This window comes from Salvelinus namaycush, unplaced genomic scaffold (genome assembly GCF_016432855.1).
Source record: "Salvelinus namaycush isolate Seneca unplaced genomic scaffold, SaNama_1.0 Scaffold37, whole genome shotgun sequence".
NCBI classification, from domain to species: domain Eukaryota; kingdom Metazoa; phylum Chordata; class Actinopteri; order Salmoniformes; family Salmonidae; genus Salvelinus; species Salvelinus namaycush.
Genome location: NW_024060674.1, coordinates 81,347 through 100,420, shown reverse-complemented (window position 1 = coordinate 100,420; position 19,074 = coordinate 81,347). Strand labels below are relative to the sequence as shown.

The following is a 19,074-nucleotide window of genomic DNA, read 5'->3' as shown; positions in this document are numbered from 1 at the left end:
AAACTTGAGACATCTGTGGCATTGTGGTGTGTGACAAAACTGCACATTTTAGTGTGGACTTATTGCCCCCAGCACAAGGTGCACCTGTGTAATGATCATGCTATTTAATCAGCTTCTTGATATGCCACACCTGTCAGGTGGATGAATTATCTTAGCAAATGAGAAATGCTCACTACCAGGGATGTAAACAAAATTGTGCACACAATTTGAGAGAAATAAGCTTTTTGTGCATATGGAACATTTCTGGGATCTTTTATTTTAGCTCATGAAACATGTTGCGTTTATATTTTTGTTCAGTATATAAACAATACCCCCACAATTTCCCCTAATTCTAACATACCTGGCTGCTACAATAGATGCAAAATGTTGCCGATGTAGCAGCTCCAACAGATTTTCAAGGCTCTTCTTCTCCCCCTGCAGCAGCTGGGCGGAATAACATCAAAGATATATCATTACTCACTCATCTTGGTGATCAAATCAGACTGCCATAACTGTAGATAGACCATTTAATGAATTTACATCAAATATACAGAGAAATTGACAACAAAAATAATAATTATTCCTGATACCTGTGTACAATTATTGCAGAACAAACGTTAACATGATTTGTTAACAAAGGATTATCGTTTACTGTGAGATGAAGTCATGGGCTTCATATCAGAACCAGGTTCCTTTTTCTGGAGTAAGCAGCCAGGCACAACCTGCCCAGGTTAAAATGTTAAATAACTGTTTCATTGTTTATGGTTTGTTTCTTTTCACAATTCATCCACGAAGGGTGTGTTGGCGAGGTGTCCGCAGGCTGCCATCGATTTCTTGCCGTCCACAAACTTTCTCGCAGCCTGGGAAAACAAAATAATACACTTGTCACATTGTCCCTTATTCCCCTTCTGTGTCCCCAGCTGACCTGCTATAAATAAATGTAAGTCACACAGAAATCAGTCTTCAAAAATTTTAGTCATATATTTCTTTTTTCCCCCTTTCTTTTTTACTTGAAGAATGGCGTTCCGATCACTTTACCCAAACATTATTATTTTATAGTACAGATGGAGGTATAGTTTGGAAGATAGGGAAATAAAGGATTTAGGGGCACATACAGACTGCAACCCCCATAGCCAAGGGGGCAATATATTCACCATAAAAATTCACAGGCATACACTGAGTGTACAAAACATTAGGAACGCCTGTTCTTTCCATGATAGACTGACCAGGTGAAAGCAATGATCACTTATTTAAATCCACTTCAATCAGTGTATATGAAGTAAAGGAGACAGGATAAAGAAGGATTTTTAAGCCTTGAGACATGGATTGTGTATGCGTGCCATTCAAAGGGTGAATGGGCAAGACAAAATATTTAAGTGCCTTTGAGCAGGATATGGTAGTAGGTGCCAGGCGCACCAATTTAAGTCACCAACTGAAACGAGGCTGTGTTTTTCACACTCAACAGTTTCCTGTGTGTATCAAGAATGGTCCACCACCCAAAGGACATCCAGCCAACTGACACAACTTGACACAAGCATTGGAGTCAACATGGGCCAGCATCCCTGTGGAATGCTTTCGACACCTTGTGGAGTCCATGCCCGATGAATTGAAGCTGTTCTGAGGGCAAAGGGGGGTGCAACTCAATATTAGGAAGGTGTTCCTAATGTTTTACACACTTAGCGTATATCGAATGTGAATAGATACAGTTGAAGTCGGAAGTTTACATACACCTTAGCAAAATACATTTAAACTCAGTTTTTCACAATTCCTGACATTTAATCCTAGTAAAAATTCCCTGCCTTAGGTCAGTTAGGATCACCACTTTATTTTAAGAATGTGAAATGTCAGAATAATAGTAGAGAGAATGATTTATTTCAGCTTTTATTTCTTTCATCACATTCCCAGTGGGTCAGAAGTTTATATACACTCAATTAGTATTTGGTAGTATTGCCTTTAAATTGTTTAACTTGGGTCAAACATGTCAGGTAGCCTTTCACAAGCTTCCCACAATAAGTTGGGTGAATTTTGGCCCATTCCTCCTGACAGAGCTGATGTAACTGAGTCAGGTTTGTAGGACAGCTCGCTCGCACACGCTTTTTCAGTTCTGCACACAAATGTTCTATAGGATTGAGGTCAGGGCTTTGTGATGGCCACTCCAATACCTTGACTTGGTTGTCCGTAAGCCATTTTGCCACAACTTTAGAAGTATGCTTGGGGTCATTGTCCATTCGGGAAGACCCATTTGCAACCAAGCTTTAACTTCCTGACTGATGTCTTGAGATGTTGCTTCAATGTATCCACATAATTTTCCAACCTCATGATGCCATCTATTTTGCGAAGTGCACCAGTCCCTCCTGCAGCAAAGCACACCCACAAAATAATGCTGCCACCCCCGTGTTTCACGGTTGGGATGGTGTTCTTCGGCTTGCAAGCCTCCCCCTTTTTCCTCCAAACATAACAATGGTCATTATGGCCAGACAGTTCTATTTTTGTTTTATCAGACCAGAGGACATTTCTCCAAAAAGTATGATCTTTGTCCCCATGTGCAGATGCAAACCGTAGTCTGGCTTTTTTATGGCGGTTTTGGAGCAGTGGCTTCTTCCTTGCTGAGCGGCCTTTCAGGTTATGTCAATATAGGACTTGTTTTACTGTGGATATAGATATTTTTGTATCTGTTTCCTCCAGCAACTTGACAAGGTCCTGAAACTAAAACAACAAGCTCCCTCGCTCAGGTCTGTTCAACGCTGGTCCGACCAATCTGATTCCACGCTTCAAGACTGCTTCGATCACGTGGATTGGGATATGTTCCGCATTGCGTCCAACAACAATATTGACGAATACGCTGATTCGGTGAGCGAGTTCATTAGAAAGTGCATTGACGGTGTCGTACCCACAGCAACGATTAAAACATTCCCAAACCAGAAACCGTGGATTGATGGCAGCATTCGCGTAAAATTGAAAGCGCGAACCACTGCTTTTAACCAGGGCAAGGTGACCGGAAACATGACCGAATACAAACAGTGTAGCTATTCTCTCCGCAAGGCAATCAAACAAGCTAAGTCCCAGTATAGAGACAAAGTAGAGTCGCAATTCAACAGCTCAGACACAAGAGGTATGTGGCAGGGTCTACAGTCAATCACGGATTACAAAAAGAAAACCAGCCCCGTCGCAGACCAGGATGTCTTGCTCCCAGACAGGCTAAATAACTTTTTTGCTCGCTTTGAGGACAATACAGTGCCACTGACAAGGCCCGCTACCAAAACCTGCGGGCTCTCCTTCACTGCAGCCGAGGTGAGTAAAACATTTAAACGTGTTAACCCTCGCAAGGCTGCAGGCCCAGACGGCATTCCCAGCCGCGTCCTCAGAGCATGCGCAGACCAGCTGGCTGGTGTGTTTAAGGACATATTCAATCAATCCTTATCCCAGTCTGCTGTTCCCACATGCTTCAAGAGGGCCACCATTGTTCCTGTTCCCAAGAAAGCTAAGGTAACTGAGCTAAACGACTACCGCCCCGTAGCACTCACTTCCGTCATCATGAAGTGCTTTGAGAGACTAGTCAAGGACCATATCACCTCCACCCTACCTGACACCCTAGACCCACTCCAATTTGCTTACCGATCCAATAGGTCCACAGACGACGCAATCGCAACCATACTGCACACTGCCCTAACCCATCTGGACAAGAGGAATACCTATGTGAGAATGCTGTTCATCGACTACAGCTCAGCATTTAACACCATAGTACCCTCCAAACTCGTCATCAAGCTCGAGACCCTGGGTCTCGACCCCGCCCTGTGCAACTGGGTCCTGGACTTCCTGACGGGCCTCCTCCAGGTGGTGAGGGTAGGTAACAACATCTCCACCCCGCTGATCCTCAACACTGGGGCCCCACAAGGGTGCGTTCTGAGCCCTCTCCTGTACTCCCTGTTCACCCACGACTGCGTGGCCATGCACGCCTCCAACTCAATCATCAAGTTTGCGGACGACACTACAGTGGTAGGCTTGATTACCAACAACGACGAGACGGCCTACAGGGAGGAGGTGAGGGCCCTCGGAGTGTGGTGTCAGGAAAATAACCTCACACTCAACGTCAACAAAACAAAGGAGATGATTGTGGACTTCAGGAAACAGCAGAGGGAGCACCCCCCTATCCACATCGACGGGACAGTAGTGGAGAAGGTGGAAAGTTTTAAGTTCCTCGGTGTACACATCACGGACAAACTGAATTGGTCCACCCACACAGACAGCGTTGTGAAGAAGGCGCAGCAGCACCTCTTCAGCCTCAGGAGGCTGAAGAAATTCGGCTTGTCACCAAAAGCACTCACAAACTTCTACAGATGCACAATCGAGAGCATCCTGTCGGGCTGGTACGGCAACTGCTCCGCCCACAACCGTAAGGCTCTCCAGAGGGTAGTGAGGTCTGCACAACGCATCACCGGGGGCAAACTACCTGCCCTCCAGGACACCTACACCACCCGATGTCACAGGAAGGCCATAAAGATCATCAAGGACAACAACCACCCAAGCCACTGCCTGTTCACCCCGCTATCATCCAGAAGGCGAGGTCAGTACAGGTGCATCAAAGCAGGGACCGAGAGACTGAAAAACAGCTTCTATCTCAAGGCCATCAGACTGTTAAACAGCCACCACTAACATTTAGTGGCCGCTGCCAACATACTGACTCAACTCCAGCCACTTTAATAATGGGAATTGATGGAAATTATGTAAAAATTTACCACTAGCCACTTTAAACAATGCCACTTAATATAATGTTTACATACCCTACATTACTCATCTCATATGTATATACTGTACTCTATATCATCTACTGCATCTTGCCATCTTTATGTAATACATGTATCACTAGCCACTTTAAACTATGCCACTTTATGGTTACATACCCTACATTACTCATCTCATATGTATATACTGTACTCTATACCATCTACTGCATCTTGCCTATGCCGTTCTGTACCATCACTCATTCATATATCTTTATGTACATATTCTTTATCCCTTTACACTTGTGTGTATAAGGTAGTAGTTGTGGAATTGTTAGGTTAGATTACTTGTTGGTTATTACTGCATTGTCGGAACTAGAAGCACAAGCATTTCGCTACACTCGCATTAACTTCTGCTAACCATGTGTATGTGACAAATAAAATTTGATTTGATTTGATTTGCTGCTGTTCTGGGATTGATTTGCACTTTTCGCACCAAAGTATGTTCATCTCTATGAGACAGAACGCGTCTCCTTCCTGAGTGGTATGACGGCTGCGTGGTCCCATGGTGTTTATACTTGCGTACTATTGTTTGTACAGATGAACGTGGTACCTTCAGGCGTTTGGAAATTGCTCCCAAGGATGAACCAGACTTGTGGAGGTCTACAATTTATTTTCTGAGGTCTTGGCTGATGTCTTGATTTTCCCATGATGTCAAGCAAAGAGGCACTGAGTTTAAAGGTAGGCCTTGACCTTCTTGCCCTAGCAGTAGTGAATGTTGAAGTGTACTCACGTTGACGACGTCTGCGTGGCTGACAGAGTCGATGCTCTGGGTAACTGTCTCTGGTGAGTGGTAGGCTCCGCTGGACAGAGCCTGGGCCCCCATCTCCTCCAGCAGGCCCTCAGAACTCTCCATGGACATCAGGTACTCCGCTTTCAACTGCTTCCTACCAGGTAAGAGGGGGGACAGGGTCAAAGGTCCAATCAGGGCAAGAAGGTATTATAGGCCATCAATGTAAATAATAATTAGTTATTAACTGACTGGCTTGGTTAAAGGTTAAATAAAAATAAAACCACAGAGAGTCAGCGCCAAGATTCATGTCCACTTAATGAGCCATGTTGTTTAGTGAACTCACTTTGCTCTGGCAACATCATCCTCGGACACGCCTCCCTTCGCAACCCCTGTCACCTGGGCGATGGCAGCTTTGATCACCTGTACAGAGAGACAGTCACTGTTAGGGACAGTCACTTATCAACATATATCAGGTTCTAACACGTTCTTATGTTACTACTGCATTATAGTGTGCTCACCTCTCCTGCGGAGTCGGCTTGGGCGATGGAGTAGACTCCAAAGAGTCCAGAGTCAGCGTATGTGGCATTGAAGGCTGTGGCCTGCATAGGAGACAGAGAAATAAGCATTAGATTACCTTCTGTACACAAGATAGTCCAAGATCATTGTGCTTTCTAACCTCTAAACCTTTTATTTTTCTCTGTGCGTAATTTAGACAATCATACAATGAAGACTCCAGTTATGTAGAATTTCAGCTATGTAGAATATCGATTTCTATTGTAGTGACCACAACCAACAACACAGGAATAACTGTAGCAACAAACAGGGAAGTTACTCACATCGAAGGGCTGTGTGGTTGCCTTGGCGATGCCCTGGCTCAGTTTGCTGGTGACGTTGGAGCCTCTCTTTACGTGTGGCCCGGCTCCCAGAACTCTTTGCAGCACACTAAAGGCATTGGCCTCTGCTGATCCAGTCACACCGCCCTCGCTGGCGATCAGCGAGTGGACCAGACCGGTCCCGTTCTGCACCCGCAGCTCACCTGCAGGGACACACAGTCACACACGGTTAACCACCATCAGGGTACAAACACACAACCCATCTTGGCTCACACACTGGGGTTGACTGAATCAGTGGCCCAGACTAGAGCTCAGCAGTTAGGCGTGCATTGCTTCTAAGGCTCTCTATGGGTCTTACCTCCGCGGTATACAGCCTTGGCCCCAGCAACTCCAGCCCCACTGCGGACACTGAGAAACTGCTCTCCTACCTGCCTCAGCACAGAGTGATTCACACCTGGGGAGAGACGGCACAGACAGGGGTCATGTCACTGGAAGACACACCAGAGAGCCAGCAGGAGACACACACACACACAGGTGGACTGTCATCACATAGACATCACATGCCCTCAGTTCAGTGTTTCACACAGGGGTACATACTAGGGCCGGGAATTGCCAGGGACCTCACAATAATATCACCATACTTAGGTGCTGAAGCGATATGTAGTGTCGTTCTATATGTATTGCGATTCGATACTGTGATTTTATTGCGATTCAATATACATTTTGCTCACCATATGTCTGCTGCCGAGGGACAAGAGAGAGCCATGAGAAAATGACTTTTGATCAGTAAGGGAAATATACTACATGGCTACAAGTATGTGAACACCCCTTCAACTTAGTGGATTCGGCTACTTCAGCCACACCCGTTGCTGACAGGTGTTCAAATCGAGCACACAGTCATGCAATCTCCATAGACAAACATGAGCAGTAGAATGGCCTCAGTGACTTTCAACGTGGCACCGTCATAGGATGCCACCTTTCCAACAAGTCAGTTTGTCAAATTTCTGCCCTGCTAGAGCTACCCCAGTCAATTGTAAGTGCTGTTATTGTGAAGTGGAAATGTCTCGGAGCAACAACAGCTCAGCCGCGAAGTGGTAGGCCACACAAGTTCACGGAAAGGGACTGCCGAGTGCTGAAGCGCGTAAAAATTGTATGTCCTCGGGTTGCAACACTCACTACCGAGTTCCAAACTGCCTCTGGAAGCAACATCTACACGATAACTGCTCACCAGGAGCTTCATGAAATGGGTTTCCATGGCCGAGCAGCCTTACACAAGCTTAAGTTCAAGCGTTGGCTGGAGTGGTGTAAAGCTCGCCGCCATTGGACTCTGGAGCAATGGAAACGTGTTCTCTGGAGTGATGAATCGCGCGTCACCATCTGGCAGTCCGACGGACGAATCTGGGTTTGGAGGATGCCAGGAGAACACTACCTGCCCCAATGCATAGTATCAACTGTTAAGTTTGATGGAGGAGGAATAATGGTCTGCAGCTGTTTTTCATGGTTCAGGCTCCTTAGTTCCAGTGAAGGGAAATCTTAACGCTACAGCATACAATGACATTCCAAACGATTCTGTGCTTCCAACTTTGTGGTAACAGTTTGGGGAAGGCCCTTTCCTGTTTTAGCATGACAATGCCCCCATGCACAAAGTGAGGTCCATACAGAAATAGTTTGTCGAGATCGGTGTGGAAGAACTTGAATGGCCTGCACAGAGCCCTGACCTCAACCTCATCGAACACATTTGGGATGACTTGGAACGCCAACTGCGAGCCAGGCCTAATCGCCCAACATCAGTGCCCGACCTCACTAATACTCTTGTTGCTTAATGGAAGCAAGTCCCCAAAGCAATGTTCCAACTTCTAGTGGAAAGCCTTCCCAGAAGAGTGGAGGCTGTTATAGCAGCAAAGGGGGGACCAACTCCATATTATTAACCATGATTCTGGAATGAGATGTTCGACAGGTAGGTGTCCACATACTTAAGACCATGTAGTGTAAGTGCTGAAAACAAATTGGCTCCCTATTTAAAAAGAAGATGGAGAACAAGTTTTGGGGCAGGTACAGTCAACTAGCGTAAAAACAATATTGCAATATTATCAAAACAATTCGATATCATCAAAAATAATATCTCAATATGTAACTAGCGATTTATTTCCTATCACTTGTACATACCAGAGAGCAGTCATGTCACACACACACAGTGCGTCATACTAGAGCAGAACAGCTGACCTCTACTCAACATATCTTTAGACAGCCTTTAACTCTAGGGTTTGGGCAGAGGCCAAAGGAAATGTGATGTGTACACAGTACGCACGCACACACAGAGGGAGAGAGTGTTTACATCGCCCTAATTCAAAGGATATGACCCTTATAGTGACCCAATCAATAGGGTTGTTCCGATTCCCTACCCTTATTCCTGAAGTGTGCACTTGCTCAATATCCCCTCAATAATTTAAAAGTAATACATTGGCTAGAGTGAGTTTCCACCATATTCCTTTTCAATCCATGAGGGGCTGCACACTTCAGGGAAAAGGTAGGGCAAGGAATCAGAACAGCCCCGGAGACATGCTGAAGGAGCTGCAACATGTAGAAAGGAGAACCCAGGGTGCCATTGGATCAAAAAGACTAACAGCCAGACACACTCACCTAGTCCTACAAGAGCCATTCTGGCACTGGTGAAATTGTTCTGGACAAAGGACTGCAGCTAAGGGGGATAAGGAAGTAGGAGAGAGTTTAAGAGAGAGCTAAGCTGTGACAAACACAAGGTAGCACTATAGTGAACAACACAGCTATTAACACAGTCTTACCTGTTCACCACTGACTTTGCCAACCATGTAGTCAGGACAGTACAGGGAGTTGGATAGAGCGTTTTTGTAAGCAGCTTCATGCAACTTCTCAATGACACCTTCAGAGAAATAAACCCCATAACAAAAGACTTCAGTCAGTGAGTTGGCAAGGAGAACTAATAACAGGATGCTAGACAAATGACTATAGACAAAAAAATTCATCTGCAGCATACAAATATATACTAAACCAAAATGCTACTGGTAATTCAATAAAACATATTAATTCAACAAGGAGCAATCGTGCTGGACAAGTAAAGTGAATAGAGGGGAAGTGTTGCTGACCTATCTGTGAACACTGGTGGGCCAGGGCCCGGTCTACCTTGACCCTGGAGGTCAGGTCGTCCACCTCCCATGGCCGGAACTCTGGGGTCGTGGTCACGTTGATCAGATACTCCATCACTGTGTCTCTGAGGAGAAGGATGGACGTTGGATGGGCAGACGCAAACATACGGACACACACGGACAATGCAACAGTCATAACTCTCAACATACAGTGTGTTAACATACACCTGTGTTAACGAGAGAATCACTGACATGATGTCAGCTGGTCCTTTTGTGGCAGGGCTGAAATGCAGTGGAAATGTTTTTTTGGGATTCAGTTCATTTGCATGGCAAAGAAGGACTTTGCAATTAATTGCAATTCATCTGATCACTCTTCATAACATTCTGGAGTATATGCAAATTGCCATCATACAAACTGAGGCAGCAGACTTTGTGAAAATTTATATTTGTGTCATTCTCAAAACTTTTGGCCACGACTGTACAGAAAATGTTTGGTTGAGGTTATTGCTGCCAAAGGAGGGTCAACCAGTTATTAAATCCAAGGGTTCACATACTTTTTCCACCCTGCACTGTGAATGTTTACACGGTGGGTTCAATAAAGACATAAACTTCTAATTGTTTGTGTGTTATTAGTTTAAGCAGACTGTGTTTGTCTATTGTTGTGACTTAGATGAAGATCAGATCAAATTTGATGACCAATTTATGCAGAAATCCAGGTAATTCCAAAGGGTTCACATACTGTTTCTTGCCACTGTAGATGATGAATCAAGATGATCTCAAGTGGCCCTATGGGAAGCCTCTATGATAAATAGGTAAGAAACACAGGGGCTAATTACACCATGAATCAACCCTGTCCTCGCATACAACGTGCCCGTAATTCAAGTTTCTTCATCCATCAATTCAACACCAAAGTAAACCCACACACTATGAGGGAGTCTGGCTGCGGTAGTAACTTACAAGTGGTCTCTCAAACACTCCACAGAGTAAACCATGGTCTCCCTCGATGACGTTACGCTGCGGACACACAGAAAACAGACATGTTAGCTACATCCTCCAGACTAGACTAGCTATGATGCACATTGCTTTGCAATGAGGTGAAAATAGGAACATTCTTGTGCTGTGTGTGCAGATTGGCATTTCCTGGGATGATTCATGTACTGGAGGCAGCTCTACAGGGTGGTCACTAGCTTGCACCGCCACAAAGTCATAAAATCTGAATTTAAACCTAACCTTAACCATACTGCTAACCTTAAATTGAGACAAAAAAAAACACATTTTTGTTTTTGATATAGCCAATTTTGACTTTGCAGCTGGCCCATCTAGCGGAAGACTTAGCTTTGCCCCCAGGACAAGATTCATCCCAATAAATGTCAACCTGCATGTGACTCTGTGCTTCTCTCATCTTGTTCATTCTGCTCTATCCTAAAACGTGAGCCCCCGTTGACTCGAGGGCAACTGTATGTGTGTGCATCTATAATGTAGTGAAGCTATAGCTTGTGTGAGGTATGGGTGTTGAAGTTGGTGTTAATGTTTCACTGCCTCCTACATTTACGTTTATTTACAGCAAGTCAGGCGGGGACACAGAAGGAATAAGGGACAATGAGGGAAGGGGTACACAACACAAGTGTATAATATAATAATAATAATAATATTCCATTTAGCAGACGCTTTTATCCAAAGCGACTTAGTCATGCGTACATACATTTTACTTATGGTTGGCCCCGAGAATCGAACCCACAAGCCTGGCGGTACAAGCGCCATGCTCTACCAACTGAGCCATACAGGGTAACATATGGTATATTGTAGCATACACTCTGTATGTGGAGATAGGGAACAGTATAATGTATATTCTGCATGAGGACAGAAATGGGGTTAGGGGACAGGGAGGGCGGGGACATAGTGCTGTACTCTCCATACTCGCTGACCTCAGACTACCCCCCACTGCCTCCACACCACGACAGATCCTGAACGCAGACGCTCCCTTAGTAGTCTGAAAACAACAATAGTGACAGTGTTCATTCATTAACTTAAGGACTTTAAAAAACAGTGTAGTTGTGTCACAGAGATCAATCCATTCATAAAACCACTGGGACTTACCAGGTTGGCTGCCAACCGCAGGACATGACTGACTCCCTGGTTCTCCACAGTCTCATAACGAGTGCCTGCTTTCACAAACACACCCACACTGGACACGGGAGAGTAGTTCTCCAACGACGCAATCACTAGACCGTTGGGCAGCTTGGACACCTAGTAGAGAACACAGGGAGGGAGAGTCAGCTGGAACACACGTGAGACTGGCAGCATTGTTGTTTTGGAAACTGCAAAGTGAATAAGAGAGTAAACATTCCATTCTGTTCAACTGAGGTAAAGTTCTTGTGATCAACTACACAACCAAAAGTTCATTTTCCAATATGGAGGGAAAATATGGCTACACAGTAAGTAAAAGTGTGTGCATGGTCGTACCTAAAACAAGTCTACACATGAACATAATCACAATGCTTAGCCATAGAGTAGAGCACATCCTCATCCCTGACACGCCACTCAAGGACCCACCAAGAAAAACTCAACACCTCAGTTTGGGCTACAACTAGGGCCCAGAGTTTTTCCTGTGATCCCATGTGAAAACTTCTTGGCCTCTATGACATACCTGTACATTCTGGGGGGGCAGGGCCGCCCCAGCCTTCAGGCCAGCCAAGGGCTCAGTGAGGACATCACTCCTCCTGGCTGCATAGCATCGTATCTGGGGAGGGAAATTATAAAAATCATGTCAACAAACACTCACCAGCACTTCCTCAGCTAAGGAATTACAATATGATATGATACACTATTCAATTCATGTGGAGGGATCTAGATTTCCTTCTGTCCTCAAATGACCCCAGTCAAATGACGTCTTATGGCTGAAAATAATACTACAGGTGGATTAAACCAAACCATCATAACAGGTTTTGTTTAGGAGGATGTTTTGTGATACGAGCAGCTTCCTCTAACCTAAAGACGGGAGATGAATTCTGAGCCGGGTCTAGACTAGAGCAGTGGGTATTCTTGATGATATTTAGTCCACTCTGAGGGTAGACTCACTGGGTGGCAGGCCAACCTGAAATATGTAGTATGTTAAGCCTTCTTCTTATTTGTCCTTCCAAGAAGACACATCATACATTGGATGTAGCACCTTGGTTAAGATGAGGGTGAGGTGTAGGGAAACTCAATCGGTAGTAAGGCTAAATCCTAAAGACCTGATATGATCCAACCCCCAGTCAAACATCTAATGTCAGAAGAGATTATGGTGTCTGCTACAATATGAAAGAGAGAAATATAAGCTACAATTTTTTTTGCAGTATGCAGTCTTATAGATAATATTCCACATTAAAGCATTTTCATGTTATTTCCACAGAAATGACCAAAACAGGTGTCTCCAACCTTTTCTGGCATGAGAGCTACTTAAAAAAAAAAGAAGTGTAGCAAGCTACTCATTTTTTTCTAGCTTTCAAATAGGCCCATTTTTCTTCTCTTCTCCAGGTTCTTATTGAACTACTTACTCTTGTACACTCTGTTTTCTCTTTTATTTTTCCTGGTTTTAGATTTGTTTAAGTTTTTCACTTTCAAAAGTGCAATTGTTCATAGAAAAACTACGAAATTGGATGTTCTGAGTCCATGTCAACGGTTAAATCACATCAGAAAACATTTTTTTTTTAGATATGTAAAAATACATTTATTTTTGGTGTAATACCCATTTGGCCATTTAATTGCGCATTTGGCCATTTAATTGCGTATCTAGTGAGTGAGGAAAGTGCTAGGACCGTGGGATGGCGGAAGCAGAAGTGTCGGTTAAAGCTGAAAGCGAGTCGAGTACAGTTAGCGTGAAAGATTAGTGGACAACAGTGAAGAATGGAACAAAATGGGCTGAAGTTGTTGTGGAAAATGAGTCTGATGTATCGTTCCTTGTTGGAGTACGTTTTTTGGATAAAGATGTTTATTTGGGAAACCATTTTGAAGTCACGAGGAGGGTGAAGGCGGCGTTGGGAAAAGTGGATGCAGTCCAAGTAACCAGAAGTGGTATGGTGTTGATATTGTGTGTATCTAAAGAGCAAAAGGAGCGTGCATTTTGTGGCTCGTGAAAATATCGACGCATGAAGTGAACAGCTTTGATTTTCGGGGGAGGGCACCGGTAAAATGTTATTTCTGGCGTCCTATTGGACATTGATAATCATTAGCTTAGGCCAAAAATTCCAGGAGTAGTTAATGCACGTCGCTTGACAAATATGGAGAATGGTAAAAAGGAGCAGTTTATCTGTATTATTGTTTAATTAGTATATACCACCCTAAGATACGCAGTAAAAACGTTCGTCCAAAACCCGATGCAATGCAAGAAGTGTAAAAAGGTTGGCCATGTGTCAAGTCTTTGCAGACGGAAGGAATGTTATTGAAGAGTCTTAATGTAAAATGTTGCAACTGTGGTGGGGATCGTATTTCCGAATTCCCTGAGTGCCCTGTTAGGGTGAAAGAGGTTGAGGTGTCAAAGATCAGGGATGTAGGCGGTGAAGAGCTTTGAAGGGGCAAGAGGCCACAGTTCTGAAGAAGATATGGAGGTGGATATACCACAACCAGTTGCAAAAGTTGAATACACTTATTGTGAAAAAGGTGTATTTTGTAGCATTTATAGCCACAGTTATTAATTGTACTGCACAAGTGTCCAAAAAGCTGGACATCATATCTGCAGCCAATAAGTTTTTGGGCCTCCAAGACTTAATGGCTGAAGCACTGCAAGGACTACTGTCACCAGGATATGTCCCGACATCACAGGATCCTTCTGAGCCTGTGTAGGGACCTGCTTAAAACAGAAAAGCTTTAGTTTAATTAACATTTCATTAGATAGTTTGAATGGAATTTTTTCAATGTATTTTCCCCCCCCATTTTAGAGCCTTATTATCAACTTGTAGAGTAGGTGGCGGAATGCACATATAATTGACGCAAACGCCATTATACCAAAGAAGAAGAATCAACTTTGCAGTTAACATTTAATTGAGAAGGTTTTGGGGAAACTTTCTGTCAACCCACAAAATGGTTATCATATCAACTGGGAACACATAGTGTGATGGAGAAACGCACGCACCACACAGACAAACGCAATATCGCTGGAAATTAATAGGCAGATAATGTTAGGTTTGGCTTTTTAAGCCAATAGTGGCTAACCAGGAGTTGGATAATGTCAATGTTGCGTTGATTAGATAGTAACTGGGAGCTTGCTGTGTCTGATACTTGTCAAATTGTATGTACTTTCAGAATTGTTTGGCGAGCTTCTCGTAGGTGGGCTGCGAGCTAATCGACCTGTTGGAGACCTCTGACCTAAACCAATCTGGAACCTGATATCTGAAAAGCTAATAAACTCAGCAAAAAAAGAAACGTCCCTTTTTCAGGACCCTGTCTTTCAAAGACAATTAGTAAAAATCCAAAATAACTTCACAGATCTTCATTGTAAAGGGTTTAAACACTGTTTCCCATGCTTGTTCAATGAACCATAAACAATTAGTGAACATGCGCCTGTGGAATGGTTGTTAAGACACTAACAGCTTACAGATGGTAGGCAATTAAGGTCACAGTTATGAAATCTTAGGACACTAAAGAGGCCTTTCTACTGACTCTGGAAAAACAACAAACAAAGATGTCCAGGGTCCCTGCTCATCTGTGTGAACGTGCCTAGGCATGCTGCAAGGAGGCATGAGGACTGCAGATGTGGCCAGGGCAATAAATAGCAATGCCCGTACTGTGAGACGCCTAAGACAGTGCTACAGAGAGACAGGATGGACAGCTGGTCGTCCTCGCAGTGGCAGACCACGTGTAACACCTCCACAGGATCGGTACATCCAAACATCACACCTGCGGGACAGGTACAGGATGGCAACAACTGCCCGAGTTACACCAGGAACGCACAATCCCTCCATCAGTGCTCAGACTGTCCGCAATAGGCTGAGAGAGGCTGGATTGAGGGCTTGTAGGCCTGTTGTAAGGCAGGTCCTCACCAGACATCACTGGCAACCACATCACTTATAGGCACAAACCTACCATCGCTGGACCAGACAGGACTGTGAAAAAGTTGCGCTTTTGTCTCTCCAGGGGTGATGGTCGGATTCGCATTTATCGTCGAAGGAATGAACGTTACACCGAGGCTTGTACTCTGGAGCGGCATCGACTTGGAGGTGGAGGGTCCGTCATGGTCTGGAGCGGTGTGTCACAGCATCATTGGACTGAGCTTCTTGTTATTGCAGGCAATCTCAACGCTGTGCATTACAGGGAAGACATCCTCCTCCCTCATGTGGTACCCTTGCTGCAGGCTCGTTCTGTGCGTGATTTCCTGCAAGACAGGAATGTCCGTGTTCTGCCATGGCCAGCGAAGAGCCCGGATCTCAATCCCATTGAGCACGTCTGGGACCTGTTGGATCGGAGGGTGAGGGCTAGGGCCATTCCCTCCCAGAAATGTCCGGGAACTTGCAGGTGCCTTGGTGGAAGAGTGGGGTAACATCTCACAGCAAGAACTGGCAATGTCTGTGGAACTTGTTCAGTTTGTGTCTGTTGTTGAATCTTGTTGTGTAAATTTGTATTAACATATGTTAAGTTTGCTGAAAATAAACACAGTTGACATTGAGAGGACGTTTCTTTTTTTGTTGAGTTTGTCAGCTATCTGCAGACAGCTGAGATAGACACCAAACACTTGGCAGCACACTCCAGATATACTATAATACATTGTTCAAAAACAGGGCAATATCAAAACATTAACTTGTCAAGCTTCCTAGAAATCAACAGTATACTAGATAATACGGGAGAAAGACGGTGGCTTATTGTCAGACCTTCGTAGCTAAAGCTGCCAGATACTTCATCCCATCACTACCAATCAACATTGCAATGAGATTACTTGATCGGTGAATTGAGACATTGACTGTTCCATGGCATGTCACCTGGCTTGGATTGTCAGTGCGTGATTGATCTGAAAAACCAGCAGAACCGCAATGACCTTCAATGGGTTGAGCTGGATGGAACCATGGGCTACGTGACAGCTAGCGAGCTAGCAATACAGCTTGCCAGCGATTCGCCAGTAGTGAACATGCCATTGTAAAATGTAGTACATAGCCTCATTTGTAAGTAAGAATGGCTATTATAGGTTCATGAAACCGATTGGATACATCATCTCGGTCAAGATTATAGAAGTAAGCGCGCCTAGCTAACTTTAGCTAGGGTAACCGACAGGCTAATTAACCATCCGTTTCCACTAGCCAACCTTGGCTACTTAGCCGGCGAGTCCACAGGGTGGGTTCCAATTGACTCCCCAACGGAAAGAATGCACGAAACCTCATGATACATCGTTGTAAAATACACGTTTAATAGAATAGAGTAACGAGACTCACGGAGAATTTATTTAGAGTTCGGATCCCTTTCATGACTCCCGTTTCTCTCCTTCAGCAGCAGTAAAATACAGACATGGACGCCCTGACGTCCTACCCACAATGCACCGCTCTTCACAGCCAATCCAAAAATGGTAAAAAGATTCGTCAAGATATTTAACTTTAAAGGGCCAATCGGTAGTTGAAACAATGCTGTTTTGGTAAAAATCTGAGGGATGAGCCTGGAGAAATGTTACCACTTAAATTCATAGACAGAGCTATGGATGCAAGGACTGACCATCCATGATATCCAAATTAAAGTTGTAACCATGGTTTGAGGCTATACAATGCAGAGGAGGCTGGTGGGATGAGCGGGCTCATTGTAATGGATGGAATGGAATAAATGGAACGGAGAAAAACATGTGGTTTCCATGTGTTTGATACCGTTCCAGTATTCCATTCCAGCCATTACAATGAGCCCATCATCCTATAGCTCCTTCCACCAGCCTCCACTGATACAGTGTTTGTTTACATTAACCTTGTTTACGACCTATGGAATAATACAAGCTAATATTTTGGGTTCTGATGAGGTATGACTAATGACATCATTGGGTACGATAGTTGTATCAATGGGTATATACCATTAATTTATAAGTGCAAAATGGATGTAGCAACTGCAGATTGCCCATTTAACAAGATTAACATTGATCAGATTCAGAAATTGTATGGACAGGCTGAGTCGACTGTAATGCATTTTCATATTGTAACTTTGCCATAAGGGTATGTGTTAAATACACTACAATTAAACAAAACAGTTGTGGTGACTGAAGGAGAAACAGCTCAGCTGAAGAGAGAAGGCAGGTCTGGTGTGATCAACTGGGTTTGTCATCAAACCCACCGCAAGACTGTCTTAGCCCACTGAGCTAAAGCCTATGCATTAGCTTGGTGAACTAGCGCAAGTCTTCAGGTCTCATGCAAGGTTACTCACACAAGTGAGACTGACTGCAAATGGATTTGAACCCATCTGCGCAATACAAGACTGGTATTCTATTCTAAAAGCCTAGGTAGTATTTAAGGGAGCTAATGCAAGTCTTTGTGTCTTGCAGCCATTAGCTGTTGGATTTTGAAATTTGAGCTATGGGGATTCTCACTGACTTAAAAAAAACTATGTTCAGAATGTGCACTATCCCTAAATTCATTACAACAGCTGAGAGTTTCGTATCTCGATAGAATACTTTTTCTACTGCGCGATTAAAGTCCCTCCTCCCGGGTCGCCAGTAGCTTCCACCATAGACAATCGGCACATAACTAAAAGCCATGTACCTGGTGCTTATTCTAGGTTGAGGGGAGTCATCACTGGGGTCCCAATATATATGTCCACAGCACATGAGATTAGTGCCACCTTAATTGGGGAGGACAGGCTTGTGGTAATGGCTGGAGCAGAATAAGTGGAATTTATCAAATACTTCAAACACATTATTTCCATGTGTTTGATGCCATTCCATTCGCTCCGTTCCAACCATTGTTATGAGCCGTCCTCCCTTCAGCAGCCTCCACTGGTCCACAGATGTGAAGGGAAGCAGAGTGATTAAGGCCTTAATGTTGATCAGTAGGAAAGAGGGTCAAACAAGCGAAAGCTTATCAGTGCTGCTGAGGTTTGAGAAAGTTTTGCAGAGAAAACTACAGATAGGATTTCTTTGTTTCAATGTTAGAGAATTTGTCTTTGAATGTTTTGAATGTTTGCAATGCCAAAGAATGGGACATGTAGCGGCTCAATGTAAAGGAAAGAAAAGATGTGCCAAGTGTTGAAGTGAACATCTGACGTAAGGCGCTACAGAGGGTAGTGCTTTCTGCCCAGTAAATCACTGGGGCCAAGCTTCCTGCCATCCAGAGCCTATATACTAGGCGGTGTCAGAGGAAAGCCCAAAAAATTGTCATAGACTCCGTCACCCAAGTCATAGACTGTTTTCTCTGCTACCGCACGGCAAGCGGTACCGGAGCGCCAAGTGTAGGTCCTAGAGGCTCTTTAACATCTTCTACCCTCCAAACCATAAAACTGCTGAACAATTAATCAAATGGTCACCGGATTATTTACATTGACACCCCCCCCATTTGTTTTTTTACACTGCTGCTACTCGCCGTTTATTATCTATGCATAGTCACTTCACCCCTACCTACATGTACAAATTACCTTGATTAACCTGTATCCCCACACATTGACTCGGGAACCAGTACCCCCTGTATATAGCCTTG

At 44.2% G+C, this 19,074-nt stretch overlaps 1 protein-coding gene across 1 annotated transcript; it reads right to left on the bottom strand.

Annotated features, from left to right (window-relative positions):
* Nucleotides 1-490: 490 nt before the first annotated feature.
* LOC120040643 (cytochrome b-c1 complex subunit 2, mitochondrial-like) lies at nucleotides 491-16,955 on the bottom strand. The gene is made up of 14 exons (XM_038985727.1): nucleotides 16,846-16,955; nucleotides 12,096-12,188; nucleotides 11,546-11,695; nucleotides 11,374-11,438; nucleotides 10,406-10,462; nucleotides 9,449-9,573; nucleotides 9,128-9,225; nucleotides 8,967-9,024; nucleotides 6,685-6,780; nucleotides 6,330-6,529; nucleotides 6,012-6,092; nucleotides 5,837-5,913; nucleotides 5,494-5,647; nucleotides 491-839 (listed from the first exon to the last, which is right to left on the bottom strand). The coding sequence occupies exons 1-14, from the start codon at nucleotides 16,876-16,878 to the stop codon at nucleotides 756-758; spliced, it is 1,371 nt and encodes a 456-aa protein (XP_038841655.1). The 5' UTR covers nucleotides 16,879-16,955; the 3' UTR covers nucleotides 491-755.
* Nucleotides 16,956-19,074: the final 2,119 nt, after the last annotated feature.

Coding starts and splice junctions, on each gene's coding strand:
- LOC120040643 (XM_038985727.1), bottom strand. CDS start 16,878: ATGAAAGGGATCCGAACTCTAAATAAATTCTCC. Junction 9,574..10,405: donor GAGTGTTTGAGAGACCACTT/GTAAGTTACTAC, acceptor CCTTCTCCTCAG/AGACACAGTGATGGAGTATC. Junction 6,530..6,684: donor CAAGGCTGTATACCGCGGAG/GTAAGACCCATA, acceptor GTGTCCCTGCAG/GTGAGCTGCGGGTGCAGAAC.